This window comes from Engystomops pustulosus, chromosome 3, assembly GCF_040894005.1.
Source record: "Engystomops pustulosus chromosome 3, aEngPut4.maternal, whole genome shotgun sequence".
NCBI lineage: Eukaryota > Metazoa > Chordata > Amphibia > Anura > Leptodactylidae > Engystomops > Engystomops pustulosus.
Window position 1 is genome coordinate 25,600,690 of NC_092413.1, and position 21,138 is coordinate 25,621,827.

A 21,138-nucleotide genomic window follows, 5' to 3' on the forward strand; every position below is an offset into this window, starting at 1 on the left:
ATGGTTGTAGCTTGTGATAATTCTGGCAAAACAGTGCGCCAGAATTTAGGCGCAACTACTACACTTAGGCGCACAGAAGTGATAAATGTGGCCCATTGGATGTTAACTATTTGTGCAGGATCTACAGGGAAAAATGCAACATCTGTGGGGCCAATGTATATCAGGTTACCAGCCATAACCTGTATCCTACATGCCCAACCTTATCTCATCTTGTATCCAGACTATAGGTGTTCAATATTTGTGATCAATACAATTGCAAAAAAAGTTTTCATTTCAAATTCAACAATTCCTTTGTGGTGCATAATATCCATGCTAGCCAGCTCTATAAGATGGCTTGTGGGTAGTGATGAGCGAGTATACTCGTCCGAGCTTGATGCTCGGTCGAGTATTAGCATACTCGGACCGGCTCGTTGCTCGGACGAGTATTTGCTCTGCTCGATAACGAGCATTTAATTTTAAAAAAAAAAGTGAAGAACAGTAAAAAGATACAATTAAAACATTTCATTTAATTGTTTAATTGAAGAAAACAGTGAAAGAACACAGTGCAGAACAGATTGCAGATGTTCGGGAACATCTGCAATCTGTTCCGGAGACACGCGTGCAGAACGGTGTTCTCCGTAATAGTATTTGAAGAACAATATGTGTGAAGAACACATTACAGATGTTTGGCAACATCTGCAAGTTGTTCTCTACATATATTGTTCTTCAAATACTATTGCGGAGAACACCGTTCTGCACGGGTGTCTCCGGAGCAGATCGCAGATGTCCCGGAGACACGCGTGCAGAACGGTGTTCTCCGCAATAGTATTTGAAGAACAATATGTGTGAAGAACAACTTGCAGATGTTTCCAAACATCTGCAAGTTGTTCTTCACACATATTGTTCTTCAAATACTATTGCGGAGAACACCGTTCTGCACGCGTGTCTCCGGAACAGATTGCAGATGTTCCCGAACATCTGCAATCTGTTCTGCACTGTGTATTTTCACTGTGCTCGTTAAGTTTATAATTTTACTGAAAAATGCTCGGGTCTCCCATTGATTTCAATGGGGCTCGTTACTCGAAACGAGCACTCGAACATCTGGAAATGTTCGGCTCGAGTAACGAGCACCCGAGCATTTTAGTGCTCGGTCATCTCTACTTGTGGGCATGCTCTGTGACCCGTGCAAAGGGAGGAGGGGAGCGCTGGTTACTACTGATTTAAAATAGTGGATTGTGTGTTTTTAAATATAGATTTTATTTTTCACTGTAGTTTATGACTATATCATTCCATTAAATACAAAACAAAACCACAAAGATTCAACCCCTTCCCGCCAAGGTCTTTTTTAGTTTTCATTTTTCATTCTCCACCTTCAAAAGTCTATAACTTTTTTATTTTTCCATGTAAAGAGCTGTGTGAGGGCTTGTTTTCTGCGTTATAAATTGCACTTCATTATCGCACTGTTTAATATTAAATGCCATGTACTGGGAAACGGATGTTTTTTTTGCAACTTTTGATGACGCTTTCATTATTGGGGCTCATTTACCAAGGATCCGAATCGTGCACTTTCATCGGGTTTCCCGACAATTTCCGATTTGCGCCGAATTTCTCCAGGATTTTGGCGCAAGCGATCAGATTGTGGCGCATCGAAATTTTGGGCTATTTCTTATACCCTCTAGTGTACATTAACCCTAGATGGACTGATTGTTCCTACCATGTACTGCAATACCGTTGTATTGCAAGATATGGCATTTTTGCACATTATTCATTACAATGAGCCACAAATGAGCCACGAATCTGCAGAAACCAGATAGCCTGGGGTCTGCCAAAGACCCGAGGCTTTCATGGCAACTGATTGCACCTCCAGGATTTAAATGCATCCGGCAGCTAACACCCATGATCAGTGCCAGCAAAGTTTGCCACACTGTGGTGCAGTGGCCTGGCGTATTCATGTGGGGCCGTCTGTTACCAATATGAGGCGTAGAGGGTACCTGTGCTTGGGTAATTTTGAAAAACTTGTGCTTGTATGCAGGCTTTTACAGAAAACTACGGCAGGTCGTACCTAGCATAGTTTTGCACGGCGGCCGTGCCACCTACCAGGTGCATCAAGAGGCTTGGACAGGAATGCATGGGCATAGCCACTATCCTACACAGGAGCACCAACATGTGATACGTCTCACTCTATCTCCTTATTGTCTCTATGGGGCACATTTACTAAGGGTCTGTGGACCGCTTTTCCATCCTGACTATTTCCGATTTGTACCCCCCCAACAGGGTTTTTTTGCGCACGCGATCGGATTTTGGTGCAATCGCGCTGACTTTCATGCGGCACAAATCGAGGGCGTGGCCGTCAGACAACCCGACTGTTCGGACTAAGCACGGGATTTAAAATTCAAATTGCTTTGCTAGATCAGCACTCACATACACCGGGAAGAAGATGTTGAACTCTGGCGGACCTCAGAGGGGGAAGTGACACATGCAGGATATCGGGCGCACGATCTTGGTGAATCGCGCTGGACTTCATCCTCGTCGGACAGTCCGGATCGGGGATCGTGAAAGGACCGGGTAAGTAAATGTGCCCCTATGTCTTCTTCCCATTCTTATAAACCTAAAATACATATTCTGCAGTTCTCTAAAAAAGCTTGAGGGGAATCAGAAGGGGACGCATCTTATCTTGTATAATATACATGGCAACAGGTACGTCTTAGCTATGTTTATTCTACCTAACCAAGATATAGGGAACTATATCATTTTTAGAGTCTGTTAAAACAACCCCCAAATATTTCAGACCTTTATTAATGTCTGAAAGTCTGGTGCATGATGTCAATGGTGGAAGACACGGGGCAATCTCAGATGGGGTGTGCCTGACTTTAATTCTATAATTCCTTCCTATCCACCTTCAAAGTTTTTGTGCTGCATGATGCCATTACACTGATCCATTAAAGAAACATGATTTGGAAGGTTGTCCACATACTTGACAACATACGTGATGTCAATTTCTGATGACAGGTTCCCTTTAAATAAAATACACAATCCATTATTTCCATCAAGGTAACATTTGGGCTCAGGATTATTGTAATAGGAAAAAGAAAAATAGGCCATAACAATGCATCAGAACTTTATGCATTTTGTTTCCTTTTAGTCTTCGTCACTTTAACCTTTCTATTCGAAAATCTCTCTGCGCCGTCCTACTCTCTCACTCCGTGCACCCACCTGTTCTTACCCGCTGTCATTTCCACACACCTTAATAAGAGACGCACCAAGCAACTTTCCAATCTCGTAAAGTGCTGAAAGATTTATTAAAAACTTACAGAAAAACTATTTCCAGCGACCGTATCCTGGAAACGTCAGGAATAAAATGTATCCCGGTGTTGTAGATGAACCTAAAGCCAAAAAGAGACAATCGAAAATTAAGTTTCGAAAAAAAATTCTTCGGCTCGTAGCTAAAGACGTAAGAATCCAACCTGGGATAGTGTCAGGCGGTATCAGCGGAATTACAATGATGAAGTATTAGAAGGTTACTGAACCTATTGTATTATAGGAGATCTGTGTCGGGAAGCTGCCTTGTATTTCCTTCTATAATAAGAGTATTAAAATTTGGATTCTGGAATACCCCAGGTGTTATAATTACAGTATCCGTGGGAAGGCTGTTAAATCCACAACGCTATCAGCGAAATAATTCCCCACATGACGGCATTATGTGAATATATACTTTATACTTTGTATTTCCAACATGATAATATGTTTGCATTCGTTTTGCTAACGTGGGCTCTGTGTGAATTATTTAAGGACTGAAAAGCAGAGACGGCTTGTGGCTTATGGTTTGGGGTTTTTCTAAATGTTTTTTTTTTGCTTCTTAAGAAACAATTAAGCCTTCCGCAGTCAGCATGGAGGCGCAGAACTATTAAATGTAAAATATGAACATTTCTCCAATATTTAAATAGGGTCTTTATAAAACGCAGGTCAAAGGAGATCAGTCGGGGGCTTAATTGTCGGAAACAAATTTGCTGCATTTTGCATTGACCGCCACAGCTGAAGGGGAAATAATTGTGTTTTATAGGGGGTTTCCCAACACTTACATTAACATTCCGAGAAAATACGTTTCAGCTTTTGTGCAAGAACAGTAAAAAAAAAATAAAAAAATAAAAACAAACTGTGGCGTCACATTAAATGTGCATGTGATGGCTAAGCCAAAGTATGAATGAACAGTAAGTAACCGATGCACAAAGGATGCGATATAAACAATCTTCTCCAATGATATCTGGGGACTTAAAGGGGTATTCTCGTCTGGGCACTCACATTCAGTTTGATAAATCTGCCATATACAAACATTTCTTCAATTAGATGTTATTAAAAAAAAAAATTCCTATGTGAAGATAATTTCTCATAAATGTAGTTATATGGTCCCTTAGAAACAAGACTGCCTCCCTTGGATACGACCACCTCTGCTGGAGGGATTGCACAAAGAAACAAAAAGTTTTTGTATATGAAATGTCCGGGAGCTACTGCATGACCCACATCCATCCTGTGGTAATGATCACTGAATCCAGGTGGTCAGACAGGGCTCTATAGCGCATGTCTGGCCACCACTGCCAAAATGTGACGTGGTCGTAACCGAGGAAGCTATCTCGTTTCTAAGGGACAACATGTTTATAGGAAATAATCTTCACACAGGAACATTTTTTTTAATAACACCCAATTGAAGAAATGTTTATATATGGAAGATTAGTGAGACTGAATGTGAATGCCCAGACGAGAATACCCTTTTAAGTATAGACGATGGGACCCTAAAGTGATGAATAGACCCAAACTGCAATGTTGGGGTCTGTGTTGAATATTGTGGATTCCGGTCCCCGATCCCTGACTTTAACCAGAAGGCGTGCTGCTATGTACTCCAGAATTTTTGTTGTTTGGAAATTGGTGGCGCGCATGTGCCAACCCCCTTTCAGGCAACCTATCAGGAAGATTTGGGAGACTAAACCATCCACAGGTCCTTATAGTGGTTTAGTGTTCCAAATAGCCCCCTACATGGTTTTAGTAGAAAAAAATCCAGGGTCATAGGTACAGTGAATCCAGGAGGGTGCCCCGGCTGTACTTCCCGCCACACAAGTGGAGACGCTGGGGCGGGATCTGCTGATGTGACTCCAATGTGCCTCATCGGACTCACATCTAGTACAAATGTTTGTTTTTTTTACATTTAAATGTAATACATCAGTTGATATTTTAACCTAAACCACAGGTCTAAGGAGTTTAGGGTCCAAAATTGACCCCATACAGGTCCTAGTTAAATGCCAGTGGCAGCTTTGATGTTGCCATTGAAAGTGAAATACTCGTGATCGTTGCTGACATTACTGGTGGGGGTAATCATCTGGGTACCAAAACCTGAACAGTTCCACTCAACCCTTCTCCAGAGTAGTAATTTATATATTAAAAAAATTATTGGCCTTACTCGTCACAAAAACTCTTAAATATCTGTAGTATTCAGGGAATTCATCCACCTTCTAAAAATATTTTAGTATAAGATGGTCAAATGAACCTATATATCAGGTCAGAATGAGCTAAAAGGGGTTTTCTTAAAAGATAAGGGGTGTATCTTTTTCTTGTCCCTAGAGGTTTTTTTTCTTGTATCCAATTTGCCCCTTTAAAGGAAGTCTACCTACGGGTTTGACCATAAAAAGCTGCAGACAGTTTAAGGTATTGACCCTGTGTAATAATATATTTGTGTGTTGTTAGTTTTTTTGTGGGACTGTGAAAATGCACTTATATTCCAGGATTGTAGCTAGACTTGGATCAGTATAGTGCACTTATCTCCAGAGCTCCTCTCCTCTGAGTAAGAGGAGTAGCAGGCTTCTGGTTAGATATTAGAGCACAGTTGCTGTGGAGAAGTGTAATGCAGAGACCAAAAAACACAGCAGTGCAAGGGACTCCCTCAGTGCTCCAAGTCCAGCTACAATCTAGAAATATGAATCCATTTCTGCTGCAACACACACATAGGTATGATTACACAGATCTCCAGGGACAATACCTAACACAAACTGCATCTTTGTATGGTCAGTACTACTAATAGAATCCAATTATCATATTCTAGGTTTTGTTCTAGAAATGAAAAAAACTGAGAAAAGTGCTGATTTGCAGAAGCTTTTCTTACATTAACTGAATTACAATTTAATTATCTTGAAAACCAGCAACAATCAATTTCCTGATAAGGAACAGATGAATATGAATTATGAGAAGTGTGAAATTATAAAGTATAATTTGCAAAAAAAACAGATAAATAAGAATCTCTGTTTCATATAATTTTCTCTTCTTGGGGCATCTCCTGCCTCAGCTCAGCCTAAGGGCCTTGTGTATGTTTCCAGTTGTGGATTCCACTGTTCTGTTCTAATCACTGGTCTCAATAATCATTTATGGGTCTTACCTTAAGTTTCTTATTAGTGGTCAACCCCTCAAAGGTAAATACATTGGGAAAGGCTTTACGGGATTTTCCCGGTGGATCGAGGTTAACTTGCTGATCGGTGGGGGTCTCAGTGATGAGACCCCAACAGATCACTAGTAGAGGGGTCAGATGGGGTCTGATGAACCCCTGTCAGACTCCTCGTCACTCTCCGGGATGATTGGAGAAGCAGGACGTCCATTGCCAAGCGGTTCCATTCATCTGTACGGAGCTGATATGATTACCAAGTACGGCACTCGCCATGAATGGGGCAGCTTGGCCATGTGCGGCAGCTGCTCAGCTCAACTCGAGAAGCAACAAGGGCATGCATTTAAAGAGGACCTGCCACCAATAAAAAAGGCACTAGGATCTACTTACTAAAGTAAGCAGTTCCTAGCGCTACCCCATTTTTTAGCAGTGATAAACTGCTAGCTTTATCGGGACCCTCCAATAAAGGTAGCAGACACTGTCGCTCAGAACAATAGGAATCCCCGGACCGCCCTTCCTACTCCATAGGCCGGTATTGACTGCCAATCTTCATGTGGCAGTCACTGCCTCCTAGCCCCGCCCCCTCATGAATACGCCCGGCTGCTTTGAGCACGGTCCGGCGCTCCTGTTGTACTTTGCGGCAGTATCTGTTAGCTTTATCGGAAGGTTCCCATTTATCACTGCTAAAAATGGGCTAGCGCTAGGAGCTGCTTTTTTATGGGTCCTCTTTAAGGGATTTTCCTCTTTAATGATATTGATGATATTATGAAAGGTCATCAATATCTGAATCATTGGGATCCCACACTAGGGAGGTTAAGCTTCATTCTCTGTCTAGTGGTCACTCGGCACCCAGAATTGCGGCTCATCTCCTGTCCGAGGCTAGGATCAGCTTAAATTGTGGTCATGCGTTGGGTCTCCATCCATCCTATAAATAATTCATCAACATCACTTTCCTGAAGAACCCCTTTAAATAGATATAGGATATAGAGATACACAAACTATTACTGAGACATGCAACAAAGGAGAGTCTCGGGCAGTGTTCACAACCGTCCAGAAAAACGTCGGCACTACCAGACTAGGAGTGAAAGACAATGGATGGCAAAGGCACTGTAATACAGTACGGGTGCATGTAGTTTTCGCGGGTGGTGCTCAGCCAGCAATTAGCAGGTAAGTATCTCATACAAGCAAAAGAAAGACAAAAAGTTGCGGCACTCACCCAGTTAGTCTTCTTTATTTAAAACGGTGCATAGGACAGGGAGGTGTAGCACGGAGAAAACTTCGGCGACGGGCCGTTTCACGCACTCTTGCGCTTCGTCTAGCCGTATTTTCGGATCTCACCTAACTAGGTGAGTGCCGCAACTTTTTGTCTTTCTTTCGCTTGTATCAGACTATTACTGAGACAAGTAAGTGGACTAGAATTTTGGAAAAAATCCTCAGCAAATGCGACAAGTTTCTCTTTTTGCATAATTGACTGTTTTCGCTATATTTCCCCACCAAATGTACAATATGTAGATATATTCCTACGTAGGTGGAATTGCGCGGCTCATATCTACTGACACCGCACTTCGCTGCTCTCTCCTAAATGTCTTTTGTTATTAACAGGAAATGCAAAGTGGTGTAAATTCCTCGCACTGTCATGTTGAATACCAAGAACATTAATCTGATTTAATAATTATTTGCTATCCCCGTGCCAAGTTGGCTCGAGTCGACGACTATTTTTGGAAACGAGAAGTTGCAGCTTTTACTGGGAAGAAGAATTTGCTGCGTACCGTAACAGCCCGTGGAAAGTGTGCCTAGGATTTTCAGGCTTTTCATTATTAATATTTTTCATTCTGAGACCTCTGGCATAGAATTTCCCACTGAAATGATTGGGAGCGAGAAATTTGTCAGGAGGAAACAATAACAATGATAAAAATGCAATAATGATCGTGTCCGGTATGACATTGTTCATACAGTGCTGTCTGCGCCTCTTCTGTATTACCTTACATGGGTAACTGCTCGCTCTTCGCAGAAACTGCACTCATTTATTATACAGAAAGGCTTAATTGTTTTTAAAGTGACTCCTGCACTATGTTTGGGTGCTGCAAATGCAAACATACTACTGTCTACAATCTTTTATGACATCTGAGATCTTTTTAACTAGATCAACCACATGGATGTAGTGGTTTTATCCCAAGCACATTTACATGAGCGTGAGCTCCCTGAAACAGGATCTGTTCCTTATTAAACTGTTATTGGCTTGTTTTTCGTGAAAAAGTACTTTAAAAATATGCAAATGAGCCTCAGGGGCTCCTGTGTATGACACACGGCTCCATTGGCTGCTAATTATTCATGCCTTCCTTTGGCACTTATGCCCACCTCCTTCCTCTCCTCTCCTGCCAGGGAATCGGTGACAACAAACATAGCCAGGAGGGGCTTTTGTGATGTACACAGAAGCCCCCGAGGCACATTTGCATATTTGTAAAAGTTCCTTTTAAAGGAAACCTACCATCAGGGATCTACATAATAAGGTAGATCCAAGGGTAGTTTTCTACTATCTACCTGACCCCTTTACTGTCCCTGTATAGTATTTACATGGAGTAGATGCTGAGAAAAATATTATCTTTTATTTAGGCAGCAGAGGCTACTGGGGCATGGAGTAGTCTCTCAGGGGAACCAATGCTACTCCACGTCTCAGTAGCATCAGCTGATCCCAGCAACTAGCACCTCCTCGGCACACTCCTGCTCCCTTCCACTCATCCCAAAGCCGGAACTTCTGCGCATGCACCTTAGCTCTGCATTGAAAGTCTGTTCAGAGCGCACGCACATAGCAGGGCCCCATGCAGCTCTGGAGCCAGAGCCACTGCACATACTCCCAGCAGTATGCAGAGGAAGTGCTGGAAGATGGGATTGGCTGATACTACAGGGATGTGGAGTAGCCTTTGCTCCTGCTCCCCAGAGAGGCTACTCCACCCCCCAGTAGCCTCTGATGATCATTTGCATAAATAAAAGTAAAAATATTTACACAGGTATGGTATAGAGGTCGGGTAGATAGTAGAAACCTACCATTAGATCTACCTTATTAGGTACATTCCTGAGCTATTAACAGCTGAACCAATAAACCCATGTGGTTGATTTTTTAATGGAGTTTCTGGGTGAAAGATATTGAGGTCCACACCTAAGTATAGGTTATGTCTACAGTATTTGGGGGTTTTGATAAACCCTGTCCCTCCCACCATTTGTGACATATCAGGAGGCTCCAGTCCCCTAATGCTTAATGCCACATGTCAATATATTCTGCCATCGATGGTTCCCTTCATGCCCCTCCATGCCCACTTGGTGTGGAGGAGGCGAAAGGGGGCACATAATCACTATTCCTAGCCGTGCACCAGGGATTTTGATTGTGTGAAGCCTTGTATGCCAGAAAACTATGTACAAGGCTGCCAAGGAAAACAAGCCTTGATGAATGTCCCCCAGAGTACCCAATCTACTGACAGAGGTGCCCCTAAAAGCCAGGGGAAAGTTTGATTATTTCAGTGCTTCTACACAAGAAAACTGGCATATTATGGAAAGCCCACCCCTCTGGATTAGGCCTTTTGATGTATGTGGCAGGTGGCTGCACTGGTGGCCAAAGCTACGCCAGATTCGAGCTGGAGTAGTTTCGCACAAAAAAACATTAAACAATCAAAATGAACATTGGAATGGTCTAGGCAGTCCGTCCACTCTGCCACTTTAGGCTCCCTCTATGCCCACCTGTAGTGAAGATGGCGTGGGGGAAAATAATCACTTTTACTGGAATTTTGCAGTAATTGTGATTATTTCAGGACTTCCATGCCAGAAAACGTATAAATGTCCCCTTATGGCTGGATTATGTCTATGTATTTAACATAGCTCAGAAGCTGCTTGTCCTTCATTGATGGGTCACATGAGCTGCTAAAAGGTACAGACAGATCAACTGGTGGGTGCCAGAAGAAGTTGGACGAGGAGCCCAAGGGAAAATTTTGAGAAACTTTTGTGTTTGGACCAGTGATTCTTAGCAGTCTGTCTGTCTGTCACTGTCTGTCACCATCTGGTCACCCCATTGGCCACACTCATTAATACAACTAATGAAATGAGTCCTCCGTAAGGTGCTGCCTACAATTCGAGATCCTCACGTGTGGCAGAATTCTATTTTTCAAACATTTTCCTGTAAAGTCTGTTGACACCGCGCCAAGGCGTTAGCATATGTTTTAGCTTGTGCCCAGATTAAACTTGGCTAGAGGCAGTGTTGGGCTACATCTGTACCTCAAGAAAATATTTATCATAGACACCGACAGAGTCCACAAGGAAATGTGTGCATGATACAGCAGATGCCGAGAGATATCTTCGTAATTGCAGTATGTCGGGGATAGGAAATCGCCTTGCTATTTTTTGCTGATGTATACAATGAATAAGCCAATGTTGTATGACAATATTTGTCTGTATATGTGATGCTCCTGTCTGCAAACATTCCAACGAGACATCTTAATTTATACCTGCCTGCCAGAACGCTTTATTAGCATATGATTTACCGGCAAATATGTAAAGTTCGCTGGATGAGACGGCAGTGAATTTTCTTTACTCTGTGACTCACTGACAATGGCAGCGCTCCGAGATTTTGACAGTAGAGTTGTATGTAAATGAGAATTTCAAAGCCGGAAAATGTAAGTTATTGTAGAAACTCGTAGAGATGAAATATATGTGATAATAGGCTGTATCCACTGACACAAAGTTCTATTCAGAAACTGACGATATAGGACAGAAAATGAGTCAGGATCATTATTTACCTTATATTTTTATCTCCATATACATGGAAAATGTACTGCATTTGAATACATGTCATTGTTCTCTGTATTTTTACATTAGGGAAAAACTAGTGTAGGTAAGAAGAAACACGAGATATATGTACATAAACTAATACATAATGTAGACATTATTCTTTACCTATATACTGTACAACTTGAAGGGAATTCAAGAAAGTGACAGTAGTAACATTACTGCAGTTTTATACGGCCTCATACACATGACCGCCTGGGGGACGTATGTAGGACCGCAAGATTGCGGGCGTACATACGTCCCCTATAGACGGCTATGGCGTCTGGGCTCGGTACAGTGAGCACAACAAGTGTTCACTATTCCGAGCCGTGGCCGCAAAAAACTTATAAAAACTTTTTACTGCTATAAAATTAACTGCTCCTGGTTTATTCGCCTGCCGGTTGCGCTGAATCGTACTATTACCGATGCTCTGCTCCAGCTTAACCCACTCCTGGCATGCCCCCATTGACAATCCTCCATTCCCACTTGGTGTGGAGGTGGGAAATGGGGGAAATTATCGCAATTCCTGGCAGTTTGTGAGGAATTATGATTATTTGAGGGCTGGTATGCCATTAAGCTATCCATAAAGGGAACCTATTGTCAGAAATTGACCTAAAAACTATTACCAGTATGTTGTCAAGCATCCTGAACAGCTTCTAGGTCTTGTTTCTTTCATGACTCACCTTGGTGGCAACATCCAGAAAATCAACTTTGAAGTGAGATGTAAGTTGGATGCATAAAGTCAGGGAGGTGGAGAGTTTAACACCAAAGTCAAGCTCTCCATGACTCTGAACACTTCCCCTATGTGCCTGACTAGGAGATCTTGTCAATGATGTCCCTAGATGCCGGACCATCAATTAAAGTGGAGAAAGAGAGAGCTTGACTTCAGTGTTAAACTCTCCACCTTCTTGACTTCACTAAACCAATATTCATAGTAGATTTTCTGTATACCACCACACCAAGGCATTTAAGAAATATGATCTCGAAGCTGCTCCGATGCTTGACAACATACTGATAGTGGTTTACTAGGTCAATTTCTGATGACAGGTTTCCTATAACTTATAACTCGGTGTTGTGACATCACATGAAAGAAGTCATTACAATCAATTGAAAAGTAGGGTGCCGATGGCTACGATTTCATCAACTTGAGGAGTGTAAAGTTAAACTTGGCTACATCTTTACTTCCGATTGCTCTACTAGCACTGTTCAACTTCTTATGGGTGTCCACGAAAATAACTATATGAAGCCACCATGAGTATCCTAACACATGCAAACATCTTTAAAGATAATTTTTCATAATTTTCAAAAACATTCAAGGGAAATTACACTGATGCAATATGAAAACTTTAATTCAATTGTAGCATTTAATATCTAATAGCCACAGAAACTAACATGCTTTGTATACAGAGGATTTCATCTAAACCAAGAAATTTACCAGTAAAAAGGAGATGTCCAGAGAGTTTAAAAGTCGATATTTAACAGTCAAGAACTGATGGTCCATAGGGGATCAGGTCAAAAACCATGGTGAAAGCATAGGTGTAATTATGATGATTTAACATGGGGAGGGAAATAAAAGTTTTTAGGAACCATCCTGAGATGAGGATATGATTACTTTCATTGAAACTCTTACCGAGTGTCATGGAAATTATCTGTCAAATCCCCTTTGTTTGAACTCTTACTACTGTTATCCAAACTAATTTCCTTTTATGTGTCTGTGGCTATTTTGCAGCTACTGGTCACTTATTATCATTAAATATATTGAATTTGTGCCTGTGATGTGTTAATATGAACTACTTTATCAAATATAAAGTTGTCTTACAGATACTTGAGCATCGGGAGATTCCAGAAGGCGTCTCGATCGATGTATTCAAGACTGTTTGCTTTTTCAATTCTTCTAAATAGAAACGAGAAACAATGAGATGTGATTTACCTTTAAAACATCTCTTACACTGTCAGTAATTGAAACATTTAGATTAAAGAGGTGCTCCTTTACAGCACCTGGGAGTGGCTGTAAAGGAACAGTTTCCCCCCACCCTTGGGAAACCGCTCCTCCATGTGTCTTTTTCAAATATATGAAGAACTCCCATCACTTGGGATTGGTTGTAGAAGAGCAGGGGGCGTCACTTAACCAAGTAATGGGCGTTTTCATGTATTTGAAAAGGACACATGGAGGTGCGGTTTCCCAAGGGTGTGGGGGGGGGGGGTGGGGGGTCTGCTCCTCTATAGCCACTCCCAAGTGACAAGTGCCTAGTCACAGAGCGCATGGCATTAAAAGGTTCTATATAACATCTTTTTTTCTGTAAAACCAGTTTTTATACAAAAACACTTTGGCAGTGTATGTACTATGCTCTGCGGGGACTGGGGGAGTGCTAAAAATGGATCTCCTGGTGACAGGTTCCCTTTAAGCGAGTCTTGCAGACCCTTCAGATGTTTTCCAGCTACAATGCTTCTTCCTTACCTATGTTACTGTAGTTTATCCCCATACATGGCACCAATTGAAACATCTTGAAGTAAAGTAGACCGGCAGTTCAGTAAAGTATTGAAGGTCCAAGAGGTCAAACCCCACCTCTCACGCACCGATTGCCTATCCTTTGGGCAACAAATTTAAAAAAATCCCCAAAAAAGGGACTTTAGAGTGGAAAGGTCATTAATAAACCCACTAACCAATATTTATTACATAATCTGCACCAGTTTTCTCGCATAGATTTCACATAAATACATGTGCAAACTGCTTGCACATATATATATGAAGTGTTTGTGCCAGTATTGTGTAATAACTGCCCTATAAATGCCGCAACACAATACTGTGTACCAAAAGGGGCGTTCCGATGTGCATTCGTACCGTGCACCACATTTATGTTGGCAAGTCTGACATAATTGCAGTGCACACTCATTAAACTGAGTGCACCAGAAAAAAAGTGGTGCACTCAGTTTAAAGGGGTTTTCCCACAAAGAAAAGTTAGGCCCTATCCACGGGATTGGGCCTAACTTGGTGTTCAGTGGGGATCTCAGTGCTGAGATGCCCGCATATCATGAAAATAAGGGGTCCATCGCTCCGTAAGAGTAATGGAGCTGATGGAAATTGTTAAGCGCCGTGCTCACCGATCTCCGTCAGCTCCATAGAGATTAATGGAGCAGAACGGTCATGCGCGGCCGTCTGCTCCATTAATCTGATGGACCCCTTGTTCTCAGCACTGAGAACCCACTAATCAGCATTTTAGACCTTATCCAGTGGATAGGGCCTAACTTTTCTTCATGGGAAAACCCCTATTTAGCATTTTTTGGCGCAGGCAGGGTGCTCCAGATAAATGAAGACCGTGCGAAAGTCTTCATAAATCAGGGGCATTCTGCAGATTAGTGAGGCAATAATGACATATTGCCAGAATGAACGGTCAGTAGGTGTAAGAATTCTGGGATTTGCTTCTGGGGATGCAGAACTCTTTGTTTCAGCGCCCCTTTATGTTTCATCTTCACAGAGAGTAGTTGGCCACCAGAGTAAGCTCTGCTAGTCCATAGCAACATCTCCACCATCCTGAGGAAGGAAGTCTCAGAATACCGGAGAACCGACCAACCATCAGTAAGTATGGGGCTACAATAGAAATATACCATTCATTCTCGATAGAACGGTGGGAATACCCCCACGGGACGCAGACACTTTATTAACGTCAGTTGATGATGAGATAACTGTTCATACTAGGATCCATTATGCATTGTTAGAAACATTTCATCAGTGCTAAAGCTGTTTTTTTAAGCTTATCCTCTTTAAAGGAAACCTACCACTTGTAGTGGCAGGTTTCTGATGGAAATACCGGGCACCAGCTCAGGGTGAGGTCAGGGTGAGCTGGTGCCGGAGCTTATTTTCGTTAGTGTTTTAAACCGCGGTATCGCGGTTTAAAACACTTTTTAAACTTTATAGCCGGCGCAGGCAGGTACGCGCTCGGCGCTTACCGTGCGCGCGGCTACATAGGAAGTGAATGAGAGCCGCGCGCATGGTAAGCGCCGAGCGTGTACCTGCCTGCGCCGGCTATAAAGTTTAAAAAGTGTTTTAAACCGCGATACCGCGGTTTAAAGCACTAATGAAAATAAGCTCCGGCACCACCTCACCCTGAGCTGGTGCCCGGTATTTCCATCAGAAACCTGCCACTACAAGTGGTAGGTTTCCTTTAATAAGAAAAAAAAACAAACCAAAAAAACACACACAACGAAGAATCATATTCATTGCCAAAATTTTTATTTCACAACAGTTTTGGAAATTTCTCTTCTTGAAAATGATACTGAAATTACATAACTTAGATTGAGATAACCCGATATCTCACAATTACCCAACTCTTGGGTTACACAGATTTAGTATTTGTAAATACTTGTATATAATTTCAGAGATGTATTATTTTTTAGGCATCCCTAGAGGGGTCTGGAAACTCAACAGTTACCTATTGTTGCTTCATAATGGGTCATAAGTTCAACACATGAAGTTGTAATAGCTGGATTTCTGTGATTTTTCTGCAAAACACAATGGGGCAGATTTACTTACCCGGTCCATTCGCGATCCAGCGGCGCGTTCTCTGCGGAGGATTCGGGTCCGGCCGAGATTCACTAAGGCAGTTCTCCCGATGTCCACTAGGTGTCGCTGCTGCGCTGAAGTTCGTCGGATTGCACTGAACTTCACAGTCCTCCGCTGGGTGCAGGTAAGCACGTGTAAAGCGACACTTTTTTAAAAAAAATGTGGCGGTTTTTCCGAATCTGTTGTTTTATTTTTTACGCCCGCTGATGCGCCACAATCCGATCGCGTGCGCCAAAATCCCGGGGCAATTCAGGGAAAATCGTCATAAATCGGAAATATTCGGATAACCCGTCGGAAAAACGCGGTTCGGACCCTTAGTAAATGACTCCCAATGAAATGACCTCGAATTGGGTAGGGACGCCCTAGGATGGTGCGTATTATCATCTTTCCCATGTCTTGGCCTTGAGCCTACTGCTCTATCAATGCCAGAATCTTAATCTCCCCGTATTGTCTCTAAAAATGTTGATTTGCATCTCCTTCTGCTGCCTTGATCAGGTACTGGTTAACATGACCGGCTTGACCCATTAACCAGACGTGATAACACAGTCTGTAGTGTAAGTGAATGCAGGGAACAGCCCATTTTCTGTGATAACTAAATGAGTTAACTCACTTTCAGTCATGTTAACCAACACTAGTGTACGTGTACCATTGCTGTCATGCATTAGTAGTTCTCTACACAATAGACTGTTTAAAGAATAAAAGTCAAAGTGACACCGTAAACAACAATTCAATGGGGGACATATATCATAAATAAGCCAGCATGTGATGAAGGTCCTGTCCCTCCAGCACTGATGCATACAGCAGGACCCCAGGTCACTCCATGATATCGTATTACTCTATGTGATAACAACTGTCCTTGCACCTCCGCGTCCATCACAAGGCCATGGACAGATTTTTATCCAATGGAAGTAAAAATTGAAGGTTCCTATACAAGGACAGCAAGCAGAGATCTAGAAAACCATGAGGAATTGATATAGCAAGTGTATAACTTTTCTTTACAAAAAACAATTACTTTCTTAAAGTGGGCAACCCCTTTAACTTTATTGGCCTCCATTAACCTGATTTTGAAGCGCATAAAAATACATTTAAAGGGATTTCACTTGGTGACACAGAAAGTGTCTGAACCATGGAACCTGAAACTGGAAGGTTCCAATTATATTAAAGGGGGTAGCCTTTAACCCCAAACTCTAAGAGGGTAAGTATAAGACCCTAATAGCGTCAGCCATATAATACTCACTCTGTTAAAGTTTGGGGTTCACTGCCAGCCAGCAGGACTCTGGACTTCCTGTAATATCCCATGTCCTGCTGGCTCCTGCTGATATGAGAGTGGCTATGATGGAGGTGGGACCACCATTCAATGTAGGCACCTCCATTCAATGTAAGGCAGTAGAACAAAGGACATCACAAGAAATCGCATGTCCTTCTGCCTTCACAAGACCAGGTGCTACCGGTGACAAATCCTAAATTTTAAGTGGCTAAGTACTCCTTAAACTCTGTTAAAGTTAAGGATTAATGCCCAACCCCTTTAATAGTTCTAATTCATCCATTTAGAACCCCTATAAATGTTAAAATACGCTAAAATACCCATTTAATACACAGATGTTCTGTAGAAGTATCATTATCTTTTGTCTTTCTCAGCTGCCCCTATCCCTCATGTTGCATCCCACCAACGTTTGCCACTCTAACTCCTAAAAGTACCTATGACCCTTATGAACTGAAGCAGAAAAACATAATTTCCCCGGAATTCCCGGTAAGATGTTACAATTTACTGTACATAAATATCTTGCAACAAACCCAATCGAGACCCCCACAAAAAAAGTCTCCTCTTTAGTTTTCTTTGAACTGTGGAGGCCAATAGTTTCTTGATGGCAAAGTTCTGTATTTGATATCATTGACTGGTCCAGGCATTAACACACAAGATATTTCACTCTTACCCCAAGTAGATTTATCACTGAACAAAGAACTTTAATAGATCCCAGTGGGCTTCAATTAGCTCACATGTTGTCAGTTCTTGACCTTGGTGTCTTCATTAATAATAATATAGGTTCATCTTGATTGCTTCCATCAAATACTCACTAGTCCAATTCGTTTTTGAGAACTATATATAATTTTTATTCATGTAACGGACAAAACAAAAAGCTCTATAGAAGAATTGTATTTCTTCTATGAATAATCTGTGGATTATTGGGTCATTCCACATTGTTTATAGGGGCATTCGACCTAATAGAAGAACATTACCAGGTTGCAGGCTATACAAGGAGCTAAAATCAATCATAAATATCAGTGTAAATATTTCTGAAGTTCCCTAGATCTTAAGATTTATAAGATACAGTACTGCTCTGGAGGGCAGACATTTTGAAATAGACTACCTCTCAGTCATCCAATAAGAGAGCTCAGCGGTCAACCAGTTTCAGCTTTAAATTGTGGCTCAATTGGAGTAAATGGCTACACAGAAAATACAGAATACACATAATTTCAGCTGAAAGTGCCTATAAGTTTCACTTGGTTATGCAAAATTGGTGAAAGGGCAGAATTTTTGGAAAAATTTGAATGACTTACATTTCTTGTAGTTGAGGGTTGTTTGAGAACACATTTGCCTCTATTGATTTCAGGTCATAATTCTCTGAGATTTCTCTGTATAAGAAATAAATTACAGTAGAGGTAAAAAAAATTGAAAGTCTACATCAGGCTACATCATTTTAGAATTTATATTACCACAAAATTACCGAGCTATGACATATGAAAAAGTGCTAGACTGAAAATATGCTAATTATATTTGTCATGTGGGGTTCTTCAATAATCTCCCGTTATATAGAGATTGAGGTCACTTTCTAGAGGCTTTTCGAGCTTTTGTTAGAAAAAGCAAAGTTTTTAATACACTTGTTTTGTTGACTTGTTTAACATGTAGAGCTAAGAGGCAAATACTTCAAATACTGTTTTGTATCATATTAAGGCCTCATGCACATGACCAGATTTGTGTACCATGAACCACAAAGCACCATAGAAAGAACCATAGACTTCTACTGTGCACCTTCACGGTGAGATGCATGTACCATTTTTCATCATATTGTGAACATGCCAAGTGGCCGGGCCGTAATTTATAGAGCGGGTCCCGTTTCTGCACAGCCCATTGCTTGAGGCCTAGAAATTGTTCATGGTAGTTTGCACGAAGCCAAAGATCAAGCAGCAATATATGTATCTTTGAGTAGACTGCCTTTTCCAGTCACCTTTGTAAGAGTCGTAAAGGTGACGTTTCTGTTAGGTATTCTGGGAAAGGAATATGCAAAAATGAAGGCATCTTCCAGTGGACCAATTCCAATTACCATTCCTGATCCACATCTATGACCTCAAGCCTAGCCAAACCAGTAACCTGCACTACAATGATCAGAAACAAAAGCTTCCAAAATGTCTATAACTGGGTGTCTATTCCTTTCGGAAGAGACATCCTGGTTTGGGTATTAGCCCAGGTCTTGGCACAAGGCTTTTTTAAAGTCTGACATTGATCTCTATAGAGTTGTCTTCTTGTATGTAGCACTATAGGATTTTTTTCCCCTTCCCATCCCTAAAAACATATTTGTACCTGATATAACTCAATGTTTAAAAGATGTGACCAAAAATAGTTTACCGATGGATTGATGTTTATTCTGCATAAAAATGTTCGGGAGAATAATCAGATGAAAAAAGTAAAAAATACAATAAAAACCAATCCTGTGAGCCAGTTATATCAACACCCGGTCTTTAGTACAGTGAATATAAACTACTGTATAAATAGAACGATGATAGCACCACCTTATCTTGTACTTGCTGAATGGCAGAAACTGTACTAACAAAATGACAGGTGCTAAAGTCTTTGTGAAATATTACACGTTCCCTCTACTAATGGTATTCTGTGCTATACATAGATATCTTGTTTTCTGTCACAGCAAACACTTTTGCAAAAAAAAAACCCAAACTGAATTAATTTTCCCTAAATGTGCTCCGAATGTGCTTAGGGAAGTTTGTTCCAAGGTGAACGCATATTAATATTCTAAGACTTTCCAAGATGTTGCAATGTTTTCTCTAAAGATGTGCACTCTGGAAAGTAAAGATCAAACTCAATATCGCGAAGGGACCACTCGTAGTGGGTACCAAGTATGAGTAAAGTCTTCCTTCCATTCTCTACCATAATCTAACATCAGTAAGGGAGATCCACTAGGGCATGCCGTATTGTACGATGCAAAGCCAATGTTATGATGCTAAGCGACTATTGTGTTTTCTAATTCATTCTAACAATTTTAACAATATTCTATTGTTCCTATTCTAATTAATCCATAAGTGACACCCAGGAATAAAATAAGAATGAAAGAAAGTAATTAAAAAGTTTTATGGGTCAAAGGAACCAGAAATATCAAGTAGGCTCACCATGTTGAGATATGGCCACCTAGGCATAACATTATCAAACCCTTGACCAGTGGATAGACAATTGCCAATGACTGAGGATTATTTTAACATGATGTCAGGCATGCCAGAGCATGCATCGGGGTATGAGAAGGTACACAACATCTAGAGAATACAAAAAAATAATTTTAGGGCTCAGGAAACCCTAAAATAAGTGAAGCCTTTCAGAGATCTTTTGCTGGGAGTACATGAAGTGTAATTCTTAAATGTCATCTCCATACCCAACGGGGCACATTTATTAACGTCCCGATTCACGTTTTTCCGTCGGGTTTTGGTATTTTTTCCGTTTTGTTTTTTTTTGCGGCTAATTCTGCCGGGATTTTGCTGCACGCGATCGGATTTTGGCGCAACCGCACCGGGTTGCATGCGACGGAAATAGGGGGCGTGGCCGTCGGAAAACTCGACGGATTCGTAAAAACCGCCGTAATTAAAAAAAATTATTGGCCGCACGTGCCATACTTACATGCACCAGGAAGAGATCAGTGAACTCCGATGCAGCAGCGACACCTGGTGGACATCGGGCGCAGGACCTTCATGAATCACCGGAAGACCTGAACGCTCGTCGGAGAAGCCGCCGCTGGAACGCGAATGGACCGGGTAAGTAAATGTGCCCCAATGTCTTATCAACCTAGAAGACCTGGAAGGACACATTAAATAAGATCAGATGATCAAAAAGTTTATGTAAAGTTTATTATTTTCTGAACTCAACAAACGTATCACATTTCAAGATGTCCTAGTGCTTTCTTGTGCCTTAGCATCTTGTTGTTCTTAGAATCTTAGATGTAGGTCTTGAGCCTCTACCCAAAAGACAGTAGGTATCTTAGAAAAGTATCTATGTTTTTGCCAAGAGCAAATATTTTCTATTCAGGTGCCTTTGATACAAACAAAAAAACCTTTTAGGGTTACAGAACATCTTCATTTTTTAAGG

At 41.4% G+C, this 21,138-nt stretch overlaps 1 protein-coding gene across 3 annotated transcripts in view; it reads right to left on the reverse strand.

Annotated features, from left to right (window-relative positions):
• FSHR (follicle stimulating hormone receptor) overlaps window positions 1-21,138 on the reverse strand; it is a 97,696-nt gene that overhangs the window by 22,581 nt on the left and 53,977 nt on the right. The window contains exons 3-5 of one of the 3 annotated variants that reach the window (XM_072140332.1): window positions 18,333-18,407; window positions 13,032-13,103; window positions 3,291-3,362 (exon numbers count right to left, since the gene is read on the reverse strand). In XM_072140332.1, the coding sequence (XP_071996433.1) occupies window positions 3,291-3,362; window positions 13,032-13,103; window positions 18,333-18,407 (219 nt within the window). Of the gene's footprint in view, window positions 1-3,290; window positions 3,363-13,031; window positions 13,107-18,332; window positions 18,408-21,138 lie in introns of all 3 variants that reach the window. The other 2 variants (XM_072140331.1, XM_072140333.1) reach the window with 2 other exon arrangements.